This window comes from Leptonychotes weddellii, chromosome 7 (genome assembly GCF_054177405.1).
Source record: "Leptonychotes weddellii isolate Sample4059 chromosome 7, ASM5417740v2, whole genome shotgun sequence".
Lineage (NCBI taxonomy): Eukaryota > Metazoa > Chordata > Mammalia > Carnivora > Phocidae > Leptonychotes > Leptonychotes weddellii.
In genome coordinates, this window is record NC_138375.1 from 88,213,730 (window position 1) to 88,234,968 (window position 21,239).

At 35.5% G+C, this 21,239-nt stretch overlaps 1 protein-coding gene across 1 annotated transcript in view; it reads left to right on the forward strand.

Moving 5' to 3' along the window:
* AP3B1 (adaptor related protein complex 3 subunit beta 1) overlaps positions 1–21,239 on the forward strand; it is a 248,677-nt gene that overhangs the window by 180,554 nt on the left and 46,884 nt on the right. The window contains exon 21 of the mRNA XM_081825590.1: positions 3,291–3,397. Coding sequence (XP_081681716.1) covers positions 3,291–3,397 — 107 coding nt within the window. The remainder of the gene's footprint in view (positions 1–3,290; positions 3,398–21,239) is intronic.

A 21,239-nucleotide genomic window follows, 5' to 3' on the forward strand; every position in this document is an offset into this window, starting at 1 on the left:
AGGAAGAGAAAATACATTTTTAGCATTATACTCTATTGAAAAAAAACCTGGCTATAAGTGGACCTGCACGATTTAAACCTTTATTGGTCAAGGGTCAGCTGTACTTTAGTAAAGAAAAACGTGTTTTGCAGAAAGTTTCAAAAATAAAAAGAAGAAAATGGATTTGTAATCCATATATCTTGGGTTTACTATTTGGCATGCCAGTTCAGATCTTTTCATATGCAAAACCCCTCTGCTCCAAAATGTGGTCATACTGGGATACTCTTTTATCATTTACTTCTCTGTTTATCATACACATTCCTTGCCCTGCCATAGATGTTCTTTAACAATTTCATTTTTAATGACTGCATCGTTATCTTTTATATTGTAATAAATTATATTTAACAGGTTTAACAGGTTGGAAATTTAACTTGTTTCCATTTTTTTGTCTTCATAGTTAGTGAAGCAATACATCATAAGTATATTATTGCATTATCTCCCCAACTGTTTCGTTAAGATAAATCCCAGGAGTAGAATTGCTGGGACAAAGGCTTTGAAGAATTCAGTTGTCTAAGATTGCCTTTCCCAAAGCTTGTACCAACTTACATAGTTTTAGTGTGAGAGTACTGATTCCTGATTCCTGATACCCTTACTGATGCTGAATTTTGTATTTAAAAATTGCCTTTGCCAAGTCAATGCGTAGAAATGATAACTGGTTTTCATTTGTATGCCAGGTTTTTTTTTAAACTAGTAGAATCATTTTTTTTAGTACATTAATTGAATACTTAAACATTGTCAACTAACCTCAGAATCCAGTTTTGGATAAATTTTCAGTGCAGGCTTTTATCTTGCCAGACCTTTAAACAGATGTGTAGTCATTTTAGTACCAAAGGCTTTTTCTGAAGTGGTATTAAAAGCCTTTCTTTTTTCTTTCTTTTTTTTTTTTTTAAGTCAAACTTTGGTGTGAATTATCCTCTTGCTTTTGGTGTCTTTTTCCTCTCTGTGTCTTTAGGCCAAGTCATAGTTGAAATCAGAGGCTTTCTTACTCAGTTTTTTCTCCTTACATGGGCATCTCATATTTTGGATGGATGGATGGATGGATGGGTGGATGGACAAATATTTAGAACCTACAAGAAAAGTGACTTGGAAAGGCAACATATTTTTATCCAAGATAAGAGAACCAGTTCCTGGTCCCACCCACAGTGATTCTTCCATTCACTTGTTTTATGATCTTTGCAAGACATAATCTCCCTGTGCCTCAGTTTACAGTGTCTTTAATATAAATGTTTTTTCTACCTCCTCACTGTTGTTTTTAGTCCTTTTCATGTCATGCCTAAATTACTGTATTCCTCCTCACTGCCAGCCCGGCTATTTATTATTCCTTCTTTGGTTTGTCCCTTATACTGATATCCAGCAGTACATATATTGTTCCTCTTTTGGTAGTTTTTAACAACTCCCTTTGGTGTAGAGGATAAATATAACCCCCTTAGTTTTCCACGTTCCCACCTCTCAGCCTTTGTTCACAGTATTTTCTCACCTACTAAGTCACCAGCTTCTTCCTTTGCTCGTACTTAAAAACTGAGCTTCATTTCTTCCTGTTCATGAAGTCTTCCTTTACCACCATATCCCCATTGATCCTTCCCACCCCACCCCCCACTCCCAACTCCCTGTGACACTTGCCAACTGTACGTTGGTTTTCAACATAGGTCTGAGGAAGCCTGGGGATTTGTAGCAGTGTTTTCAGGCATGCTGAAGGAGCAAGGGAGAAAGCAAGGGCTCCATTCCCTCTTCCACCCAGTCTCCACACTGCTTTGTCTATTGTCTATGTTGAAGTTTGACTTCCTTTGAAAATTTTCTTCTTTGGGCAATATCGTTTTTTTATTCCTAACTTTATGAATTAATTTTTTAATTTTTTTTCTGCCTAACTACAGGATATTGTGAAACTAAATGAGAAAAAGATGGTTTGAAAAGTCCTGTCAAATTAAGTAAATGTTACTTCCTTTATGGCCTTATTTTGAAGTGAGAGTTTATTGGAAGCTAAAACTTTTTCCACATTTTCATTTTTTTCATTCAACAGTCAAGCAGTTACTAAGCACTAAAAATTAATACATTAACAGACTAGTAGAAATAAAAAATAAAAAGTCACAGATATGTATTACGAGAGAAGTATGGTTGTAGAAGTGTGTCCAAGTATATCTGTAGAACAAATAAGGCACACAGAAGCTGTGTTTTGGTGAGTCAGCTTGTGCTTTCCTTCTAAGTGGTGCCTTAATGGGTAGAAGTTGCAAGGTAAACAGGGCAGAGAAGAACCTTCCAGGTAAAGAGAATAGAATATAAAAGGCTCAAAGACATGAAACGAGATATTGGGAACTATTAATTGGTAGGGCCTGAACATAGGAGTTGCTGATGAAATTGGAGCTAGACCTCTGCTACCCAGTATGTTGCCGACTGGCCACAAGTAGCTGCTTACACTTAAATTTAAGTTAATTAAACTATGAAGTGCAATTCTTTAATCATACTAGCCATATTTCAAGAGTACATTAGGTATATATGCTAGTGGCCACTATATTGGACAGCACAGCTATAGAACATTTCCATCATCACAGAAAGTTCTATTGGACAGTGCCGAGCTAGATCATAAAGAACCTTGTGCCCTTAATTAAGGTGTTGGACTTTCATCTTAGAGGCAGTTGTGAGCCTTTGAAGAGTCTTAAGCAGGGGAGGATGAGATCTATACTTTTTCAAAGATTTTCAAGTTTTCACATACCTGATCTCATGTACATAGTGGTTTTAGAATCAAAAATTTCTATCTGGTACATAGCCTTTGCTGACAAAGTATAATTAGAAGGGAGTTAGGTAGCCTGGACCCCTGTAATTATTGTAATGGAGAATAAAATAGAGAAAGGATTTAAATAGCCTTTTAAGACTTCTGATTCTGCTTCAAAACTCTTGAAAGCTATTGTTGTTCTTTATATTAGCTGGAAAAAATGTTTCTTTACCTTTTTTTTATTTTAGTGAGGTTACTGGGTGATAAATGTTAGTGATAACATTATGTGATACAAATTTTCAAAAACTATTACTCAAGGTATTTGTATCCTTATTTTGTTATAGGATTTGCCATTATGTTTTGAAAGCTAAGACTAGTAACTGTCATGACTTGATAATAACTAAATCAAGATGTTAAGTAGAATTGTCATAGATTTATTAATCAAAGTAATTTAATTAGATTTACTAACAAAATAAAAATGTTGCTTTTAATAATATGAATTAAATTTTCATGCATATTTGCTAATTTGGGCCTTTTCTTACAGTTAACCCAGTATCCACTCCAGTTGCACTTCCCACACCAGCTCTTTCTCCAAGCTTGATAGCTGATCTTGAAGGTTTGAATTTGTCAACTTGTTCATCAGTCATCAGTGTAAGTAATTTTCAAAATATATTAACTCAGTTTTCATGTTATAACATTGCATCTTTCTTATTAAAATGCAAATAATCGAAGTGGATTCTTAGTCTTGAACAGTTTCTCTTTTAAGCAGGGTCAATTTAGATCTGACCTTTTAATTTTATAAATAGTTTTAAAATTTGCTCTACCGAAACCGTTATCCTCACAATTGACTTCTGCTTATTACCCACATTTAATTACCATGTTTACATTTTTCTCTGGCACTCTTACGTATGTATAATATATAAGCATTCTTTGCCACATTCGGTTCATTTATATACATAAATTCTCCCATAAAGAATTGTTATCTACATTAATAGACTTAAATTCCCACAATCATTCCATTTCTATTACACTGTTCTTATACCATAGGCTACTAAAAATACTTGACTGTTTTCATTTTAAAATTCAAGATTGTGTTTCTCTTTGCATTATCTTTGTATGTTTACTTACATGCCTCAGTATCTCTAAAAAAATTCTTTAATGTTACTTATGGGGTATGGCTTGAAGTGAGGCAAGAGGCTGGCCTATCTCAAAATAATGCCAAAACCATCAGCCTGTCATAATATCTGAAACTGCAATAACTTTTTCTGTGTTAGCATATTATATCCACTAACCTTTCACTCTAAATCAGACATGCTGCCTACAATGTATAATCTGGTGATATGCTTGACCTCCTGTTAATTTGTTGTCAGAAACCTGACAAAGTAAGAGACAAAATAGTACGTTCTGATGGGAACACAAGGTAGCTTGAATAGATCTGGTGTATCACTGGTTCCCATGGCTGACAGAGTACATAATTGGTGATCTGAGCTCCTGGGGAGCGTAGAGCTGGTTCTGCCAGAAGTGGAAAAGAGGAGTACCTAATTCTTGTACCTTGTTACAAAAAATTTCCCCATCAAAGCAGATGTGATATCAGGACCATTTGGTTTAGAATGCACATGTGAAAACTATTAAGCTGAGCATGTTGTTTAAGTTGTAGAATGCAGTTACCTCTAACTGCTCAGAAATGAGTAAGAATGATATCTGGGGTTTTAGTTTGCCATTCTTGTTGCTAAAAGGAAAAGGCACATTGAAAGAGATAGAGGGAAGCAGTGAAAAGAAGCAGTTAAGTCTTTATTATTTAAGTAATTAATATTTCTTGAGCATTTGGGTAGGCTGTAAAGAGAAAGTAGAAATCAAAAAATCTATAGTGAAGCAGTTAGTCCTTGAGGGGAAAGGAGGGCCCTAAAAACTTAGGAGGCAGTAAGGTAGCAGCTAAATAACTCGGGCTTTGATATCAGATGACCAGGGTACAAATCTCTGCTTAGCCGCTTACTAGCTATGTGGTTGGACAGATTGGTATGTAATTTTTCTGTACCTCATTTTCCTGTGAAGATAACAAATACCCTATAGGATTGTAATGACATTAATGAGATAATAAATGTATAGCTCTTAGAACAGTGACTGGCACATTGTCATTACTCAATAAATAATAACTAATATTTTTTAAAGTGATATGATAATGGACCCTCAGTAGACTCTCATACTTTATTAGCTATAAAAAGAATGCAGTTGAGATTAGAAAAGCTTGCAGTAAATTTTCATTCATCACAAAGTAATTGAAGGACTCACCCTTTTATACTAAGAAAAATATTTATTGGGATGGTCTCTTCAAAGGAGAGGAAAAGCACTCCATCCAAAGAATGTACAAAAAAAGGACTGCCGAATGGGCAAATTTGTGTAGAGGGGAGTGGGAGATACAGACTTCCAGTTATGGAATAAGTAAGTCGTGGGAATAAAAGGCACGGGATAAGGAAACCAGTCAGTGATATTGTAATAGTGTTGCATGGTGACGGGTGGTAGCTACACTGTGGTCAGCATAGCCTAATATATAGCGAAGTTGAACCACTATGTTGTATACCTGAAAGTATACTTCTCTGTCAACTGTACTCAAAAAATTAAAAAAAAAAAAAAAGACTGTCAAGTTCAGCTGAGCGAAGCAAGATCTCAAACTCATCCCCAAAAGCTAACAAAATGATCAAACGAATAGTAGTAATAAGAATGTCAACCAGAGGGGCGCCTGGGTGGCTCAGCCGTTAAGCGTCTGCCTTCGGCTCAGGTTATGATCCCACGGTCCTGGGATCGAGCCCCACATCGGGCTCCCTGCTCCACGGGAAGCCTGCTTCTCCCTCTCCCACTCCCCCTGCTTGTGTTCCCTCTCTTGCTGTCTCTCTCTCTCTCTACCAGATAAATAAATAAAATCTTTAAAAATAAATAAATAAATAAATAAAGAATGGCAACCAGAAATTCACCAGCAACAATCAAATAAGGAAAGGAATAGAACTTAAAGAGAAAAATAGAACTTTGAAAAGTGGAGCCTTTAGAAATAAACATGCAGAATGGCATGGCTCCTATTATCTCACCTTCAGCCCTCAAAACAGTACTTAAAAAAGATTAATGAAGCAAATTGTAATTTTTTCATTGTGTATATGAATTTATCAGCACCACGCTTTAACCAACTGAGCTAACCGGCTACCCCTATGTATATGAATTTAGAAAGAAGTGGACTAAAGACATCAGAAGAAAAAACAAGAAAAACTCTCAAAAATTACAACCCTCATATAATGGTAGGGGACCTCAACAAATATAGGAGCCTTTTGGATCCTAAAATGAAATTCATAGATAAGAGTACATCTATAATTTTAAAATCAACATGTTTCCCTTATTGAATAGAAAGAAGAAATAGAAGTAATTTACAATAAAGTAATAGTTACATTGCTATATAAATGCTTGTCCATGACAACACTAGAAATGTACTGAAACAGTTAAATAGTGCTGGCACTGATATGTAGAACAGCCATGAATGTGACAACTATAAGTGCAGACTTATATAGGTGTATTAGCAACTCAAATAGTGTGGGTTGGGGTGTTACCATCAGTAACATAATTTTCCAAAATCTTGAACAGTTTCTAGTAGTTGTATTCCAAGTCCCAGCCTAGTTTCTATGAGTTCCTAGTCTGAAGATGAATTTTATTCATTTCAGTGGATTATTTAAATTTATTTTCCTTGTGTATTTGGTAAAATAGGGGTAGATTTTATTTTTTTGAAATTACCAAAATGTTTATAATGAAACCCAAAGAACAGTTCCTTTTTCACTCTAAATATTTTTCAAATGAAAAATTTCACTATTTGTTCTAACCTTTCAAATTATATATTCAGAACACAGATTTTTAAACATAATTCCCAGTGAATATCATTATCATTGTAAGGAAAGGCCTAGTTTTTCAAACTGCATGATAAAGAAGATGTATAAACACAGTATTTGTTCCAGTCTTACTTGAGACTAATTGGCAGCTGGCCAACAGATGGCTAAAAATGAAACATTTTATTTCCTACAATAGTATGTCTGTGAACAAACTGTAAATTTTTTAGTGAATTATCACTTTTTCTACTAGATTATTGTTAGGCTAAGAGTTTCCCAGTTGTTACACATGAAGCCCCAGGAGTTCAAAAACTGCAATCCTCAGAATGTTACAGCTTCTACAGGGGATGAGAAAAAAGTGAGGTGGGGGGAAAAGACAATTTGCATATAAGAATAAATGTAAAATAAGAATAAATTGTTCGCCTCTGGTTTTGGAAATGTTGGAGTGAAAACTGGTCTTTTCTGCTTTGAATAATTTTTTGTATATTTGGGACACAAAACTGTTAAAGTGAATTCAGCAGTTCACGTTACCTCTGAAAACTTTTGGTGTATTTTTTATGGCTAAACATCAGCATGAAATCTTGTCTCTCTCTTTGCACTTTTTATGTTTCTTTTCAAACAAGTTTTATAAGAAAATTTATTAATTTGCTTACTTAATATTTAAGATTTATATTTCTGTGGAAAAATAACTTCTGAGTTCAATCCCCCAAATGCTGTGAAACCCATCATGGAAGTATAGTACCTGTGGTTCTTTAGCACCTAATCACAAATCAGAAGGTTTCTATGGGAATATACTTTTCAAGAGTTCCAGTTTAAAATACCAAGAATTCATTTAGAAAGTCAGGGCAACGTTTAGGAAATGCATTGAATTTGGGGCCTGGATACTTGATATCTATCCTTGGCTGAGCTAGTTATCGTCGTGACTACGGGCAATTCATTGACTTGTGTAAACTTTAATTTTTGAATTTAAAAAATGGAGATACTGCTTTCCCTAAACACTTAATTGTGTTTTCATGAAAAGTAAATGAAATAATGAGCCTGACCATGTTTGAATTCTGTTCTATGGCTATCTTGTGGAGTGAGAAGAGACAGATGAAGATGGAGTTCTAGGTTTTAAAGACAACAGAGAAAAAGGCCAAGATGAGTTAGTGAAGGAGATGAATTGTGGAAATTAGTATCAGGAAACTCACAGATTAGGAAGGGAAACAGACAAATCATTTTATTGTAGTAAGTGCTACACGGGAGGTATAAATCTGCTTAGGTGCTACCAGTTGACCAAGATCTCTTAGAAAAGAATTTGTATATGTGACCTTGGAACTGAATCTAGGAGAATAGTAAGAGTTTGTCCAGGTGGCTGGAGTAGAATAAGAATGACGTGACGGACAAAGGAAATAGGGTATGCAGAGGCTTGCGATGTGAACAGACTTGGAATATTAGAGAAACAGTAGTTCAGTGTGGCTAAAGTATAGCATAGCTAGGTTGGAGTAACCGAGTCTGATGTTGGAAAAGTTATGTTGGTGACATACTGACATGGGAAAATTGGAGTAATGACTCCTTAACTTACTGCTTTCCAATCTTTTCATGTTATGGTACATACGGAAAAGTGATAATAGTTGTAGTGTGCTCTGGGGTAAACAGAGACTACTGCAGGAGGCGGGAAGTACCCAGCCTAGAAGCTCCAACACAGGCCCTGCCTGGCGTTCCTGAGGGCTAATGGTGGGGGCAGCAGCACAGCACACTTCTAACCTCTGTGGTACGTTAGTGAGGAAGCACTGACTTAGCTGCTGTAATATTAGTGATTTGATCTTCATGGATCACAGTCCCCAGAGTTAAGTGGAATTAACTCTGGAGGGTGCAGAAAGATTCATTTAAAAAGTGATCATTATAGAAAACAAGGCAGTAAATTGAGGAATGCTAAGTAATTCCACCAACAGTCCATGAAAGAGAAACCAGAGTTGCAACACGAAAACCCTATTTGATACAATATGCTACATGGAGTTAGCCAAACTCCATGTTAGAGGCACAGTCCTGCCCACTGCTAAATTGACCCAAGACTGCGGAGGTCAGCTGCAGGTTTAAGGGTTTCCTGAAACTACCCTCAGGTTTGATAATTCACTAGAACATTCACAGAACTCAGGAAAGCACTATACTTAAGATTCAGTCTTACTGTAGCAATAGGATACAAAATAGAACCAGCCAAAGGGAGAAACCAGTATCCTGGGTGGGTTTCAAATTCCCAGCTTTCAGGTTTACCCAACTGGCATCAAGGTATGGTAGTATGCACAGAGTATCCGCTTAGCGTGAGTTGTCTAGGAGCCCACTGTGAATCACTTCCTTGGGAGCAGCCATCAGTTGTGGTCCTCTAAGGGTTCACCGTGACTAATTAAAGACACTCCTATCACTTAGGAAATTCCAAGGGTTTACAAATTACCTCTCAAGAGCTAGGACAAAGTCCAGATCTCTCTTTGAGGAGACCAAATTCCTTACTACATATGTGCCAGTAAATGTTTCATTCATTCAACAAGTATGTATTCAGGCCAGAATATGAGGCAGGTGCCAAAGATAACAGTAAACAAGTTGAGCTAGGTTTCTGCCCTCAGGGAGTTTACAGTTGAGTAAGGACTTAACAAAAAATCTCCTCAAAGGTATGCATTAATACCAGGTGGTTTAATTGTGTAACATAGTTTTTCCCGTTTGGGAATTTCTTCAGATACAGGTTGTCATTTTTTGTCATTACTTCTCTGATTTTACATTGGCTACACTCCACAGCCCAACCTATCTCCCTCTGTACTATTACAGCTGAAAATCTAATGAGAGTTACTTTTGACATTTAACAGACTTTTTTTTTTTTTTAAGATTTTATTTATTCATTTGAGACGCAGAGATACAGACAGAAAGAGAGAGCATGAGCAGGGGGAGAGGCAGACAGAGAGGGAGAAGCAGGCTCCCTGCTGAGCCAAGAGCCTGATGTGGGGCTTGATCCCAGGACCTTGGGATCATGACCTGAGCCGAAGGCAGACACTTAACCATCTGAGCCACCCAGGCGCCCCGACATTTAACAGACTTTAAAATTTAGGTATCTAAACTGCTTTTCCTCTTTGACAAGAAGTAGAAGGCTAATTTTCGCAGTCCATGCTATTCACCATCTGCTTTCCTTGAATTGCCTCTGTGAAACATCACTTCCTCACTTAATGATGGAATAAAGTCTCATGATGCTCGGGTGAAGACAGTGGCAACAGTAGCATTAAACTAAGGTCAGGGGGAGTTGTGATAGGTTGCCAGCCTGGAGTTTACTGTGACCAGCAAAAGAATGGCCTTAAGGTTGTCATTATGACCAAGAAGCCATTAACTAAAGTCTCCCCCGCCCATCCCTTCAAGGATTTTCAAGCTGAAGGGTAGGAAGAAGGAATCCCATGTAATGCACTTTAATTAGGGCAGGCAGAGTGAGGCAAAGAAAAGGCATTTTTTTTCTTTAATACATAAACCAAATTCCTCATCTGAAGTAAAGGTTTATCATTAGTTCCGTCAAGTTCCTTATCTAAGGAATAAAAAAAAAAAAAAATGGCTGGCAACTAGGCTTGTAGCTTTTGCTGTTGACAGAGATTGGCAACTAATGAAGCTATAACTGTCCATGATTAGGGATGAGGTCCTGACGCTGCTTGTGTTACAGGAACTTAGTTGGAAAATAGAGAAGCGTGACTGTCAGACCTGCTTTTGGTGTGCAGGTTACAGTATGTTTTAAAACAATATGAAGAAAAAACAAACCATAATTCATGAAGCAGAATCTGGTTTACCCAGTGTGAAATTTACTAAACAGAGTTGAGAATTATTAGGATAATTGCATATTGTAATGATGACAGTTGTAATTGAAGTTGATTTCTGTTTCTCTTAAGTGGACTTTTGTCTTAAGTAGATCTCTCTCTCTCTCTCTTTAATGCTAGGTTAAGGCATTTTAGTTTTGCTTGCCAGTCAGCTTGTCTTGGTCTGCCAGAGCACCAGCTTTCTTTTCATTGTCTGCAAGGACAAAATGCTTTGAGGAGGTCTTTATTGATAACAGCATTTACTGAGTTATGCACCAGACATTTCATGAATATGTGGTCTCATTCCCAAAACAAATGGTGTATCTATGATAAAGTTTGTTTTCTAATATGGTGGAAGAACTATCTTTTAAAAAACATTTATTTTTTACATTTTAAACACTTATGGTGTGTTCGAGTTCCAGGTTAAGAGATGAGGCCAGCTAAGACCAAATTACGTTAAGTTTAGAGGAGGAGGAAATTATAAGTCAAAATTAAAAATAATTTTGTCATTTTAAATTTGGGGAAAATCCTTTATTTGTTCTGATGAAAATGTCAGTAGTCATGGAACTGTGGTAAAAATAATGAAAAATCATTGGCCTGGGTCTGCTTAAATTGAAAACATTTTTTAATTAAAGTTTGACAGTATTTTGTGCTTCCATTGCCTAGCCATGTCCCATCTTATTCTTTCATTCAGTTCTCCTCTGGGTATGAGTTGCTTTAATTTTTAAATTAAACTTTAAAGGTGTGTCATACTACTGCTTCATCTTTGTATTTCTGCACTACTTCAGAGGTCTCATAGTTAATACCAGACCATTATCATCTCTCCCTGTTCTACATTATTAAGAGGAGCCACTTTTTAAAAAAAGAGATTGTTACTAATTTTTAGGTGCAGGGTTTTTATTGGAAAATATTTTTTATTTGGCTTAAGTAAATATATGCCAGTCTAAGTCCTGACTGGTGGATAATACTTTTATAATGCTTTGTCGATATCATAATAAAATTATCTACAATTAAAAAATCCAATATATAAGATGCTAATTAATGAACTAGTAATAGTAATGATTGTGGCCCAGAGAAAACAGATGACCCATCAGAATAGAGAAAATACGTAATATAAATCTGCAAGAAATTGAGGGATTAAAGAGGTGATGGTAAAGAAAGCCTTGGGCCTTTCTTTTCCTCTTCTTTCTACTTTGTGGTGAGTAGTTCCTTTCATTTGCTACAGGTTCACTCTTTTCAGAGCTGAGACAGTTCCCTGAACATCTACTGACTTCTTTTCCAAGATTATAGGTTCTAGCTTCTATTTATTATAATTAAATGTACTATAATAGTAAATAATGTTTTTAAAATATCATTCATTTAAAAAAAGATTGAATCTTTAACAGCAGTTTTATTTTACACATCCAGAGTTGATTGAACTTTGTGTTACTATCAACTAGTACGTTTCAAATTTTGTTGCTTATGTTGAATTTATGGTATATGCAGTGAAATATACTTTTTTTAAGCTTTCAGTTACCTTAGATTATTATGCATTAGCCAGTCGTGTATTAATTATTATTTAATCATACATCAGCCAAGTTAACTTCTGTTACTTTTGTTCCTCTTTAAAAGGCTTGTCAAAAATTTTATGAACATAGGGTGTGGCATGGTATAAAAAATTTATATTAGTAGTAGTAAATATTTTAACATGAGAAACCGGAACTGAACATGGATTATTGTGATGCTGAAATAAACTTTGTTTCTCTTCAGAGGAGAATAAAATGAATTAAACTATAGGACACATGCCCAACTAATGATAAAAAATTAATTTATTACCAGAGAGAAGAGAGCATGGAGTAAAAATAGATAATCAAAGAAAAGTAAAAGCCACTTATCTTAGAATATATCAGACACACTATTATTCAAATCATTCAGGAATGTAATTACAGACAGCTTTATAGGCCTATCCATAAGGGTTATTTCTTTAAATTTGCAGCTGTTCCACATTACTGAATGTATAAATATCTCCCCAAATGTTAAATTAATACTGAAGATATGTTTTACAATTCACGCACACACAAACAAAATATCAGTAAGTTTTCCTTTAAAATGCATAATTTAGATTAAGAGAGATACCAACCAAATGTCTATTTGTTTGAATCCTTATACAAGCAAACCAGCTCTGAAAAGACATGTATGATAGTCAAGGAAATGTGAACACTGTATTTTACATGAAATTAGGGGAATTATTTTTTTTAATGTAATAATAGTATTGAAGTTTCCTTTAAGAGTCTTTATCTGTTAGATAAACTAACCAAACTATTTCTTGATGAAATTAGATCATATCTGGAATTTGCTTTTAAATCAGAAGTTGAGTAAAGGGTTGGATTATAATTTGGACAAATGTTGAAAAATTTTTAAACCTACTTATGAGTAACTAGCTGTTCATTTTATTTCTCTCTACTTTTGTGTACATTTGAAAGTTTTCATAATGAAATGTTTTTAACATAATGTCAGAAACTCATTTATTTCATGTTTTCACTGTGAATCTTTAACATCCATGCCTCATAGAGTATGTAACCTGGCAAAGTCATCTTGTAAATTTAAACTAGTACATCAGAATTTGACTTCAGTTCAAATTGTCATCTGTGAAATTAGAAGACTGTAATAGATTGTTTTTTTAAGGTCCCTTCCAATACTAAATATCTTAAAATCTGTTGGAAATTAAATGGAGGGGTGCCAATGACTTTAGTAAAATCATTGTCAGCATAGGGGAAAGGTGCCTTATCTTTTATATTAGAGATGTACTGTAGATCTAATAAGACTTAGTCTCTGAGTCTCTGGAAAATAGGACAGGGCCTATTTATTGGCCTTTTTATTCCCAGTGCTTGATACATAATAGGTGCTCATCAAAAGTGTGTTAAATGAATGAAATTAATCTTTTCCTGTTTTCTGGCGTAATCTCATAATAGAATCCAGTCCCACTGATGTCAGTTTGAGGACTATATTATTAATTTGTTAGTTTGTTACATCACTGAGCAAACTATTCCTATCCAGCACATAACTGAAAAGTAGCTGTGCTCCTTACATGTCCTCATAGTCTTTAGCATGTAGTGTTTAAGACAATAAAATGGAGAATTAAGTTACTGCTTTAAATTATTGGACTCAATATATCTTAACAACCCATTCTTTATATTTCTTAAATGCTGTCTTCATTTGGCTAAAAATACAGCATGGTAAACTGAGAAACTAAAAATATCATTTTTATTTTATGTTCCTGTCAATAGAACAGATCTCCTAAAAATTTAAAGCACATCTTTCTAAGGTAACATTTACCTCCTCACATCTTTAGCAGCTATCAGACATGACATGGGACATATTCATTGACCCTAAAAATTTTCATCAGAATCATGCACTGAAAGGGGGCAGCCCCAGGTAGACAAGAGGCTCATTTCAATTTTAACGGCTGTAATTAAAGGTTAATTTACTGAGTCAGGATTAACGAGGAAAGTACAAATGATCGGCAAGCAGCTGCCTTTATAATACAAGATTAGAACAATGCAATTACAATAAGAATTAGAAAAAATCAACTTCCAGAAAGGGTCCTTTAATGAACGAATTAAATTGTGATCTCTAAACATGAATATGTAAGATAGTACTTCTTACGGAATCATATAAAATGATATTGTTTAAGCATATTATGTCACATGTATAAATAATGGTTAACATTAAAAACTTTTTCATTATTAGGAAGTTGCCAAAAATATACATGTGTGTGTATATATATATATATATATCTACATATGATATTAAATGGCAAAAAATTTTCCCTACTTCAGTCTCATTTTTTGATGTCCATTTGTCCTTACATGATTCAGAATTGATCTTTCCCTTTCTCTGCTACATTCTCACCAAGTACTTCTTATGTTTATACCCTAAATCTTTTTTTTCTTATTAGAGGCTATTCCTGAAACTCCTTTTCATCTGGTGATAATAAAGTAGACATATCATTTTCAGGTACATTATGTTTACAAATTTAATATTTTTCTTAAAATTTCTCAGTTCTGTATTTTATTTTATGCAGATCATATTACTTTATTTTTGGTTTGATGTATCCTTGAACCTCAGGAAGTGTCCTGATCCAGGCTTTTATAGGAGTCATGTGTTGCTAGGAAACTACCAGACTGCTTACTGTGTTAAATATCCTCATGTGAAAGTTCCTTTTATAGTGAGTGGCTGGCACATAGTAGGGCTTCAACAAATATCATCACTTTCAGCTAGTTTGTATTAGTGTAATTGAAGCCATATACATTTTTTAATTAGTTGAATCCTAAATTCTATCATATCATCTGCACAGGATTCACAGAGAAGTCGTACACAGGCTTATAGTTACAGAGAAAATAATTGTCCATTGTGAATATAGGCTGTGGAAAATTATCCCTCAAAAAATGAGGTTCCATAAAAGGAGTTTACATTTTGTCAGTCACTCTTGAGCTGATTTAGTATAATCAATCTGTATGCTGGGATAAATCTAAGTATTGATGCCTAGAAGCTAATAATCCAATAGCCTTGTTTCTGGAAAAATATCTAGTGCTATTTGAAGATTATGTAGCCTGTGATATGCAAAACTGTAAGCACTGTACTTTTATTACCGTGGAAATGAGTTGTAAGCATAATATAGATTTACTTGATAAAATGATTTTTTTTTTTTTTTTTTTGTTAAGGTGACAAGTGCTAGAGAACTTGCTTTATGTATACATTGTGGGAAGCCTGGGTAAAATTGATAGTGTTGCACTGGTATTTATATTAACCCACACATTGTATTTGGAGTGGGACAGCATGCTGTTTTGAACAATATTTTGACATTAAGAACTCCACAAAATAGTATTTAAGCCCCCTTTGGCGTGGGCAGTTGATAACTTTTCATTCATAATTAGCTCATAGAGAACCGAGAGACATTTCAGGGAAATTGAACTGTCAGTGGGTAGAAACAAGCATTTGACCTCATCACATTGAGTGGGGCCCATCATAATTTGTTCATTTGGTGCCCATCAGTCCAGCCTCATCTCTCATACGGCACCTCGCTGACCTTCCCTCTCCAATTCCGCTCAGTTCAGCTTTAATTATGACTCTGCAGACCTGAAGAAATATTGCAGCTTGCTCTCAAAAACCCTGAACTGCCACTCACCAAAAGATTGGTTTTTAACAGGTAATAAATGCCCGGAGGAAATGGTCCTATGTCCACACAGAGAACTGTGGCTTCTTTTCAGATTTTGCTGGATCTCAAGGATGTCACTGTTGCCTAGTGAAATTTTTATTTCTAACACAGGTTGTGATTGACTTCACTGCTATAAGGAAATATCATGAGTTCTTTAATTTAGGAAAACTTTTATCCATCCATAGAAGAAATTCTTAGTTGCTTGGTTATCCAGTGAATTCACTCAGCCCATCACCTGTTCAGAGTTCAGAGACAAATTTTAGGTTGTTTTAGGTAAAATGTTTCTGTTTTTAGAATGCTGCATTTTTACTTTTAATTTTAATTAATAATTACTCTTTGAGATACTGACTACCCCATAGAGGAAAAAAATGAGAAATCATAAATTCCTCTTCTAGCAATCTAATTAGTTGTAATTCATTAGCTAATTTGGCAGAAGGAATCCTGCTAAGAGTCTTGTCTCTGCCAAAAAAAAAAAAAACAAACAAAAAGAAAACTCAAAAAGATAAAAGTTTAAAATAAGCATTCATGTTACCTCCCATACACACTACCTACCATCCATCCCCATGACAATATTTTTGCAAAGCAAGTTGATAGCAATCCAAAACTAGGTAGAAAGAAAACATAAAGCTTAGAAAATTACAAAGTTTAGCTTTGTTTTCAAATTATATAGCTAAAGATTTCATTGCAAATAGAAACATTGAAAACTGTAGTCCCATACTGTGTATCCTTGTAGTGAATGTTAAACTGTCAGCAGGATTTTCAGGTCATTTGACAAAAAGGATACAGGTGCAGTAGCTAGCAGTGAAGGTGACTGCTAGTTTCATCAATCACTTTGCCTTTCTTTAAGTTGATACATAATGGACCCCTTCAATCAGCTTCCTTGTTCTTTGTCACTTGTTTGGAAAGAAGAAAAAAAAAAGGAAGAGTGGAAAGGCTGGACTGTAACGTCAAGGTTAGGAAATGAATTGTTAGTTATTTACTCAGGGTACAGAGGATGTCGGTGTGGAAGGGGGGCTGGCTCTTCATAAAATGTTGGGTTTGTCGATAGGTTATAATAGGCAGTTTGAAGCTTTATGCAGGCCTTGTGCAGTGGCAGTGTTGCTCAGAGTAGTGATTCTGAATATGAATTTGAAATTAAGACATTACTTTTGACAGAGACATGTTTTGTGCCAGAAAGATGTTTGGATACATGTTTTGGTTTTGCTTCTGGGGATTATATCAAGCAACTTAGTCATAAGAGCGTAATTACAGGTAGATTGTGACTACAGGTCAGCCACTGACAGTTTGGTCTTATATCTTCTATCATACTTGATTTTAACCATAAATGTTCTCAAATTGTTGGGAAAAAAAAGATTTCGAAATTTTACATGGCTTCATTTGCTAAAACCCATAAATGTACCACCCAACAAGTTTGAATGCCTTGCTAATTTTACACACTCACAGAGTAAATAAAACTGTTAAAGAAGATTCTCAAAAATTAATATATGGCTTACTTTAACTGTTTCTTCCTTAGATATCCATGCCTTTCAACTCATTTTTAAAAGAATGATGTATATCTGGAGAAGATTATGAGTTCACCAGTCTTTCTATAAATGGGAACATGGAATCATAATGTATCCTGTTTTTAAACTTGACCAGATTATGTATATTCTGAAACTCACCAATGTGCATTTAAGGAGTATATTTTTATAGATACAGGGTTCAATACTTACTGCAAAACTGTCAACCGAAAGATACTATTACATATCAACAGGCAGTGAAATCATCTAAGAAGGAGTTAGATTAAACATCAAAATTGCATATCATGATTGTATGAAATTTCTCAGTTCTCTCAGATCTCCAAGAATACTTAGGGTAAAATAGTGAATATAGGTTAATGTCCTTTACATTCTTTGCAAACTTAGTATCTGTGGATGGAGCTAGTTCTCCTTTGCTTCTGGAAAAACTTTGGAGGTTATGGCTTTCTTAGTGAAAGTTTTTTTTAGAACTTGAATATTTCTTTTACTAAACATGAATGGAGTATCTTCTACATTCTCAACATTTTGGTATGAGCTGCAGCAAATAAAAAAGTAAGCCATGGTTACAGTTTTGAGGCACATCTTAAGAGTCTTACAGAAATGGAAACCACAAACACAAGAGTACAGTGATATATGAGTAGAGCTGTAGTCCAGGTTTGTAGAAGGTGCCTTGGGTTCTTGATAGAAGGCATAACTACTGCTGCCAAATCTTCAGAGAAGAATCCTTTTATCTTGGATTATAATACTGAATGCCTTCTATAATATGATGTATACATGTGGAATTTCCATCAAGAATCATTTTACCTTTTTTTTTTAAGAGGGAGAGGTGGGAGGGGGCAGAGGGAGAGAAAGAATCTTAAGCAGGCTCCATGCCCAGCACAGAGCCCGATGTGGGGCTCGATCCCACAGCCCTGGCATCATTACCCAAGCCGAAATCAAGAGTCAGATGTTAACCAACTGAGCCATCCAGGTGCCCTGACATTTTACCATTCTACATGTGTTTCTGTCATACAAACACAGACTTGAATTGAACTTTTTCTGAGCAGCATTTGCTTATATTTCTGGTGGTTCCACTTTTCCACATAGCCCTGGTTGCATAAGTACCCTTGGGTATACTACCCACATTATATATCCCAGCAGTTATAACATTAACTTTGACATGAATGGTTGCAAAGTGTATATAACCTTTTAAAAAATCTGACTTTTGGGTGCTTGGGTGGCTCAGTCGGTTAAGGGTATGCCTTCAGCTCAGGTCATGATCCCAGAATCCTGGGATCAGTCCCAAAACAGGCTCCCTGCTTAGCAGGGAATCTGCTTCTCCTTCTCACTCTCCCTCTGCCCTTCCTCCCTGCTCGTGCTCGCTCTCTCTCTCTCTCTCAAATAAATAAAATCTTAACAAAATTAAAAATCTGACTTTTTTATTGTGCTTGTTTTAGAGAAAGGCGACTCTAGAAAAAATTGTAACTTTTTAAATATTTTATTTATTTGAGAGAGAGAGAGAGATAGAGAGAGAGCATGGTGGGGAGGGGCAGAGGCAGAGGGTGAGGGAAGGAGAGTCCCAAGCCGACTCTGTGCAGAGCACGGAGCCCAATGTGAGTCTCAATCTCCTGACCCTGAGATCATGACCTAAGCTGAAACCAAGAGCTGGCCATTCACCCAACTATGCCACCCAGGTACCCCAAAAATTGTAACATTTTAAAGAGTTTCTCTAGGATTATTGCTCTTATAATACCTACCCACTCTCTTTCTAACCTAGATTTTCATTATCCTAAACTTGTTCTGCCCCACCCAAACCCTCTCATATTTCTCTTGTTCCTTCCTTTTCCCCCGTTGAAACTTCTCTGTTTTGTGCCCCATCACCCGTTTTGTGTCCAAAATGGGTCTCATTGAGTACTAGTCACAGACATAGTACTACTTATAATAATCCCCTTTTGCTTCTGTAGAACTTATATAAAATGTTTGTATATGCAAATTTTATCAGAAAGACTGATAAATACTAAAGAGTAAGAGGCAGTCTCGTGTAATAAGCAATGCATTAAATTGGAGCCTTTGGAAGACAGTTCTTTTTTTTTTTTTCATTGGTTCTCAGTACCTATCAGTTAACCAGATTCATCAAAATCAACTCAGTGTGATCATTAAAATGTAAGGGATATTTAGGGGAAGGGATTTTTTTTATTTTTATTTTTTTTTAATTTTATTTATTTATTTGAGAGAGAGAGAGAATGAGACAGAGAGCATGAGAGGGGGTAGGGTCAGAGGGAGAAGCAGGCTCCCCGCTCAGCGGGGAGCCCGATGCGGGACTCGATCCCGGGACTCCAGGATCATGACCTGAGCCGAAGGCAGTCGTTTAACCAACTGAGCCACCCAGGCGCCCCGGAAGGGATTTTTTTTAAAAACCAGTTCTCTAAATGATTCCGACAAATAACTATCCAGGTTTAAGAGACACTCAAATTTATTAGTGTCTATGCCAGTTGAAACTTAAATCTAATGAGAATATACTATAGAGGAAACAGAATTTTTGATGCCTCTCAGATCATAGATCAGCCATTGAAAGATACATGCAAACAAACATATGCTATAGACTCCATGGATAAGTTTTATGACACAAGAATTCAGAACAGTAGTTTTTAACTAGACATCAAAATTACCTTTATTAGTTGCCTGTTGCTGCTGTAATACATTACTAGAAACTGGGTAGTTGATAACATTGCAAATTTATTATTATCCTACAATTCAGGGGGTCAGAAGTCCAAAATGGGTCTCATTGAGCTAAAATCAGGAAGAGTTGGGTGGATAAATTGGGGCTTGAACTGAGTGATGTGTTGAGGGTAGTGTTTGATATTTAAACCATATGATTTATTATGGTACATCACAAATAATGATTTATTGTGACTGTGATTTATTTAGACTTTTTAAAGGCTTATTTTTTCACAAAGTGTTTTAGGTCTAGGAATTACTGTTCTTAAGATGACAGTTTTCTGAAAAGACTCAACACAAGAAGAGATGGAAAATTGTTTCATATTCTGTGATCATACCCCTGGAGCTAGTTCTTTTTTATGTGAAAGATAATCAGACCTAACCTATCTCAAACCTTATTGGCTATTTGACTTTGTACAAGTTTTAAACCAAATGGTTGACTTAATATTTCCTGTCCCTGGGAGCTGAATGTGGAGAGGAACCCTAAGTGTCCACTGCTATCTCCTGGTGGAGTAAAGTTTAAAATGAGAGGCATAGTGGGTAGAAATAGTTTAATAAAAGACAGAATGGGAGCTGAAGTTAGATTTTGTTGTAAGTTGGATGGAGAGTTAACTCAAGCCGAAGTGGATGGATAGATGGTAGGACTACATTCACGCCACAGGAAATCTTAGAATGATTAGCAATGACTTCTTTCCTGTTTTCATGATATCTTCTTCAGTAAACTCAGAGAAAACAAGCAAAAGGTACTACAGCTCAGTGATAAGGTGGGTGGGCAATATCCTGTGTAGAAATGGTACTGTGTTCTTGAAGAATTGGATTTATTTCTGGGCAGTGACCTTTTTAAAAGCAATACATCGTTCTCCATCCAACAAATGCCTGCCGTGGCCAATAATATGTTGGCATGTCCATTTTCAGCTTGTAGTACAAAATAAATGAAAGCCAAGGACATTACAATTGGGAGGGAAGAAGAACTATTATTTAAAAGGCTTTTAAATGATGTCACTATATATTCTTTTAACAACATCCTCTAAAAGCCTTTGAAAAAAATAGTCCCTTCCTCCCTCAGTTGTTAACAAAGACCGTACTAGGGACTGTTCTTTAAAAGGCTGTTAAATGGTGATACTATATTTTTTAACATCAACATCATTTAGAAACCTTTTAGAGAACAGTCCTCTTCACCCACAACTAACAGAGAGAAAAAAAGGACATGGGGGAAGGGATTACTTTTTTAAAGGCCTTTGGATGGTACTATCAATAAATACAGCGATATTGTTTTAAAAGCCCCTCTCCAATGGTGATTCAGCTTTTTGATACGTACTTTTAACCCGATGACCTTATGTTATCTGACAGATTGATGTTTTAACGTTGACTGAAAACTCAATTTACTAATAATCCCAATAATGCCTTTTCTTGAACAGTTTA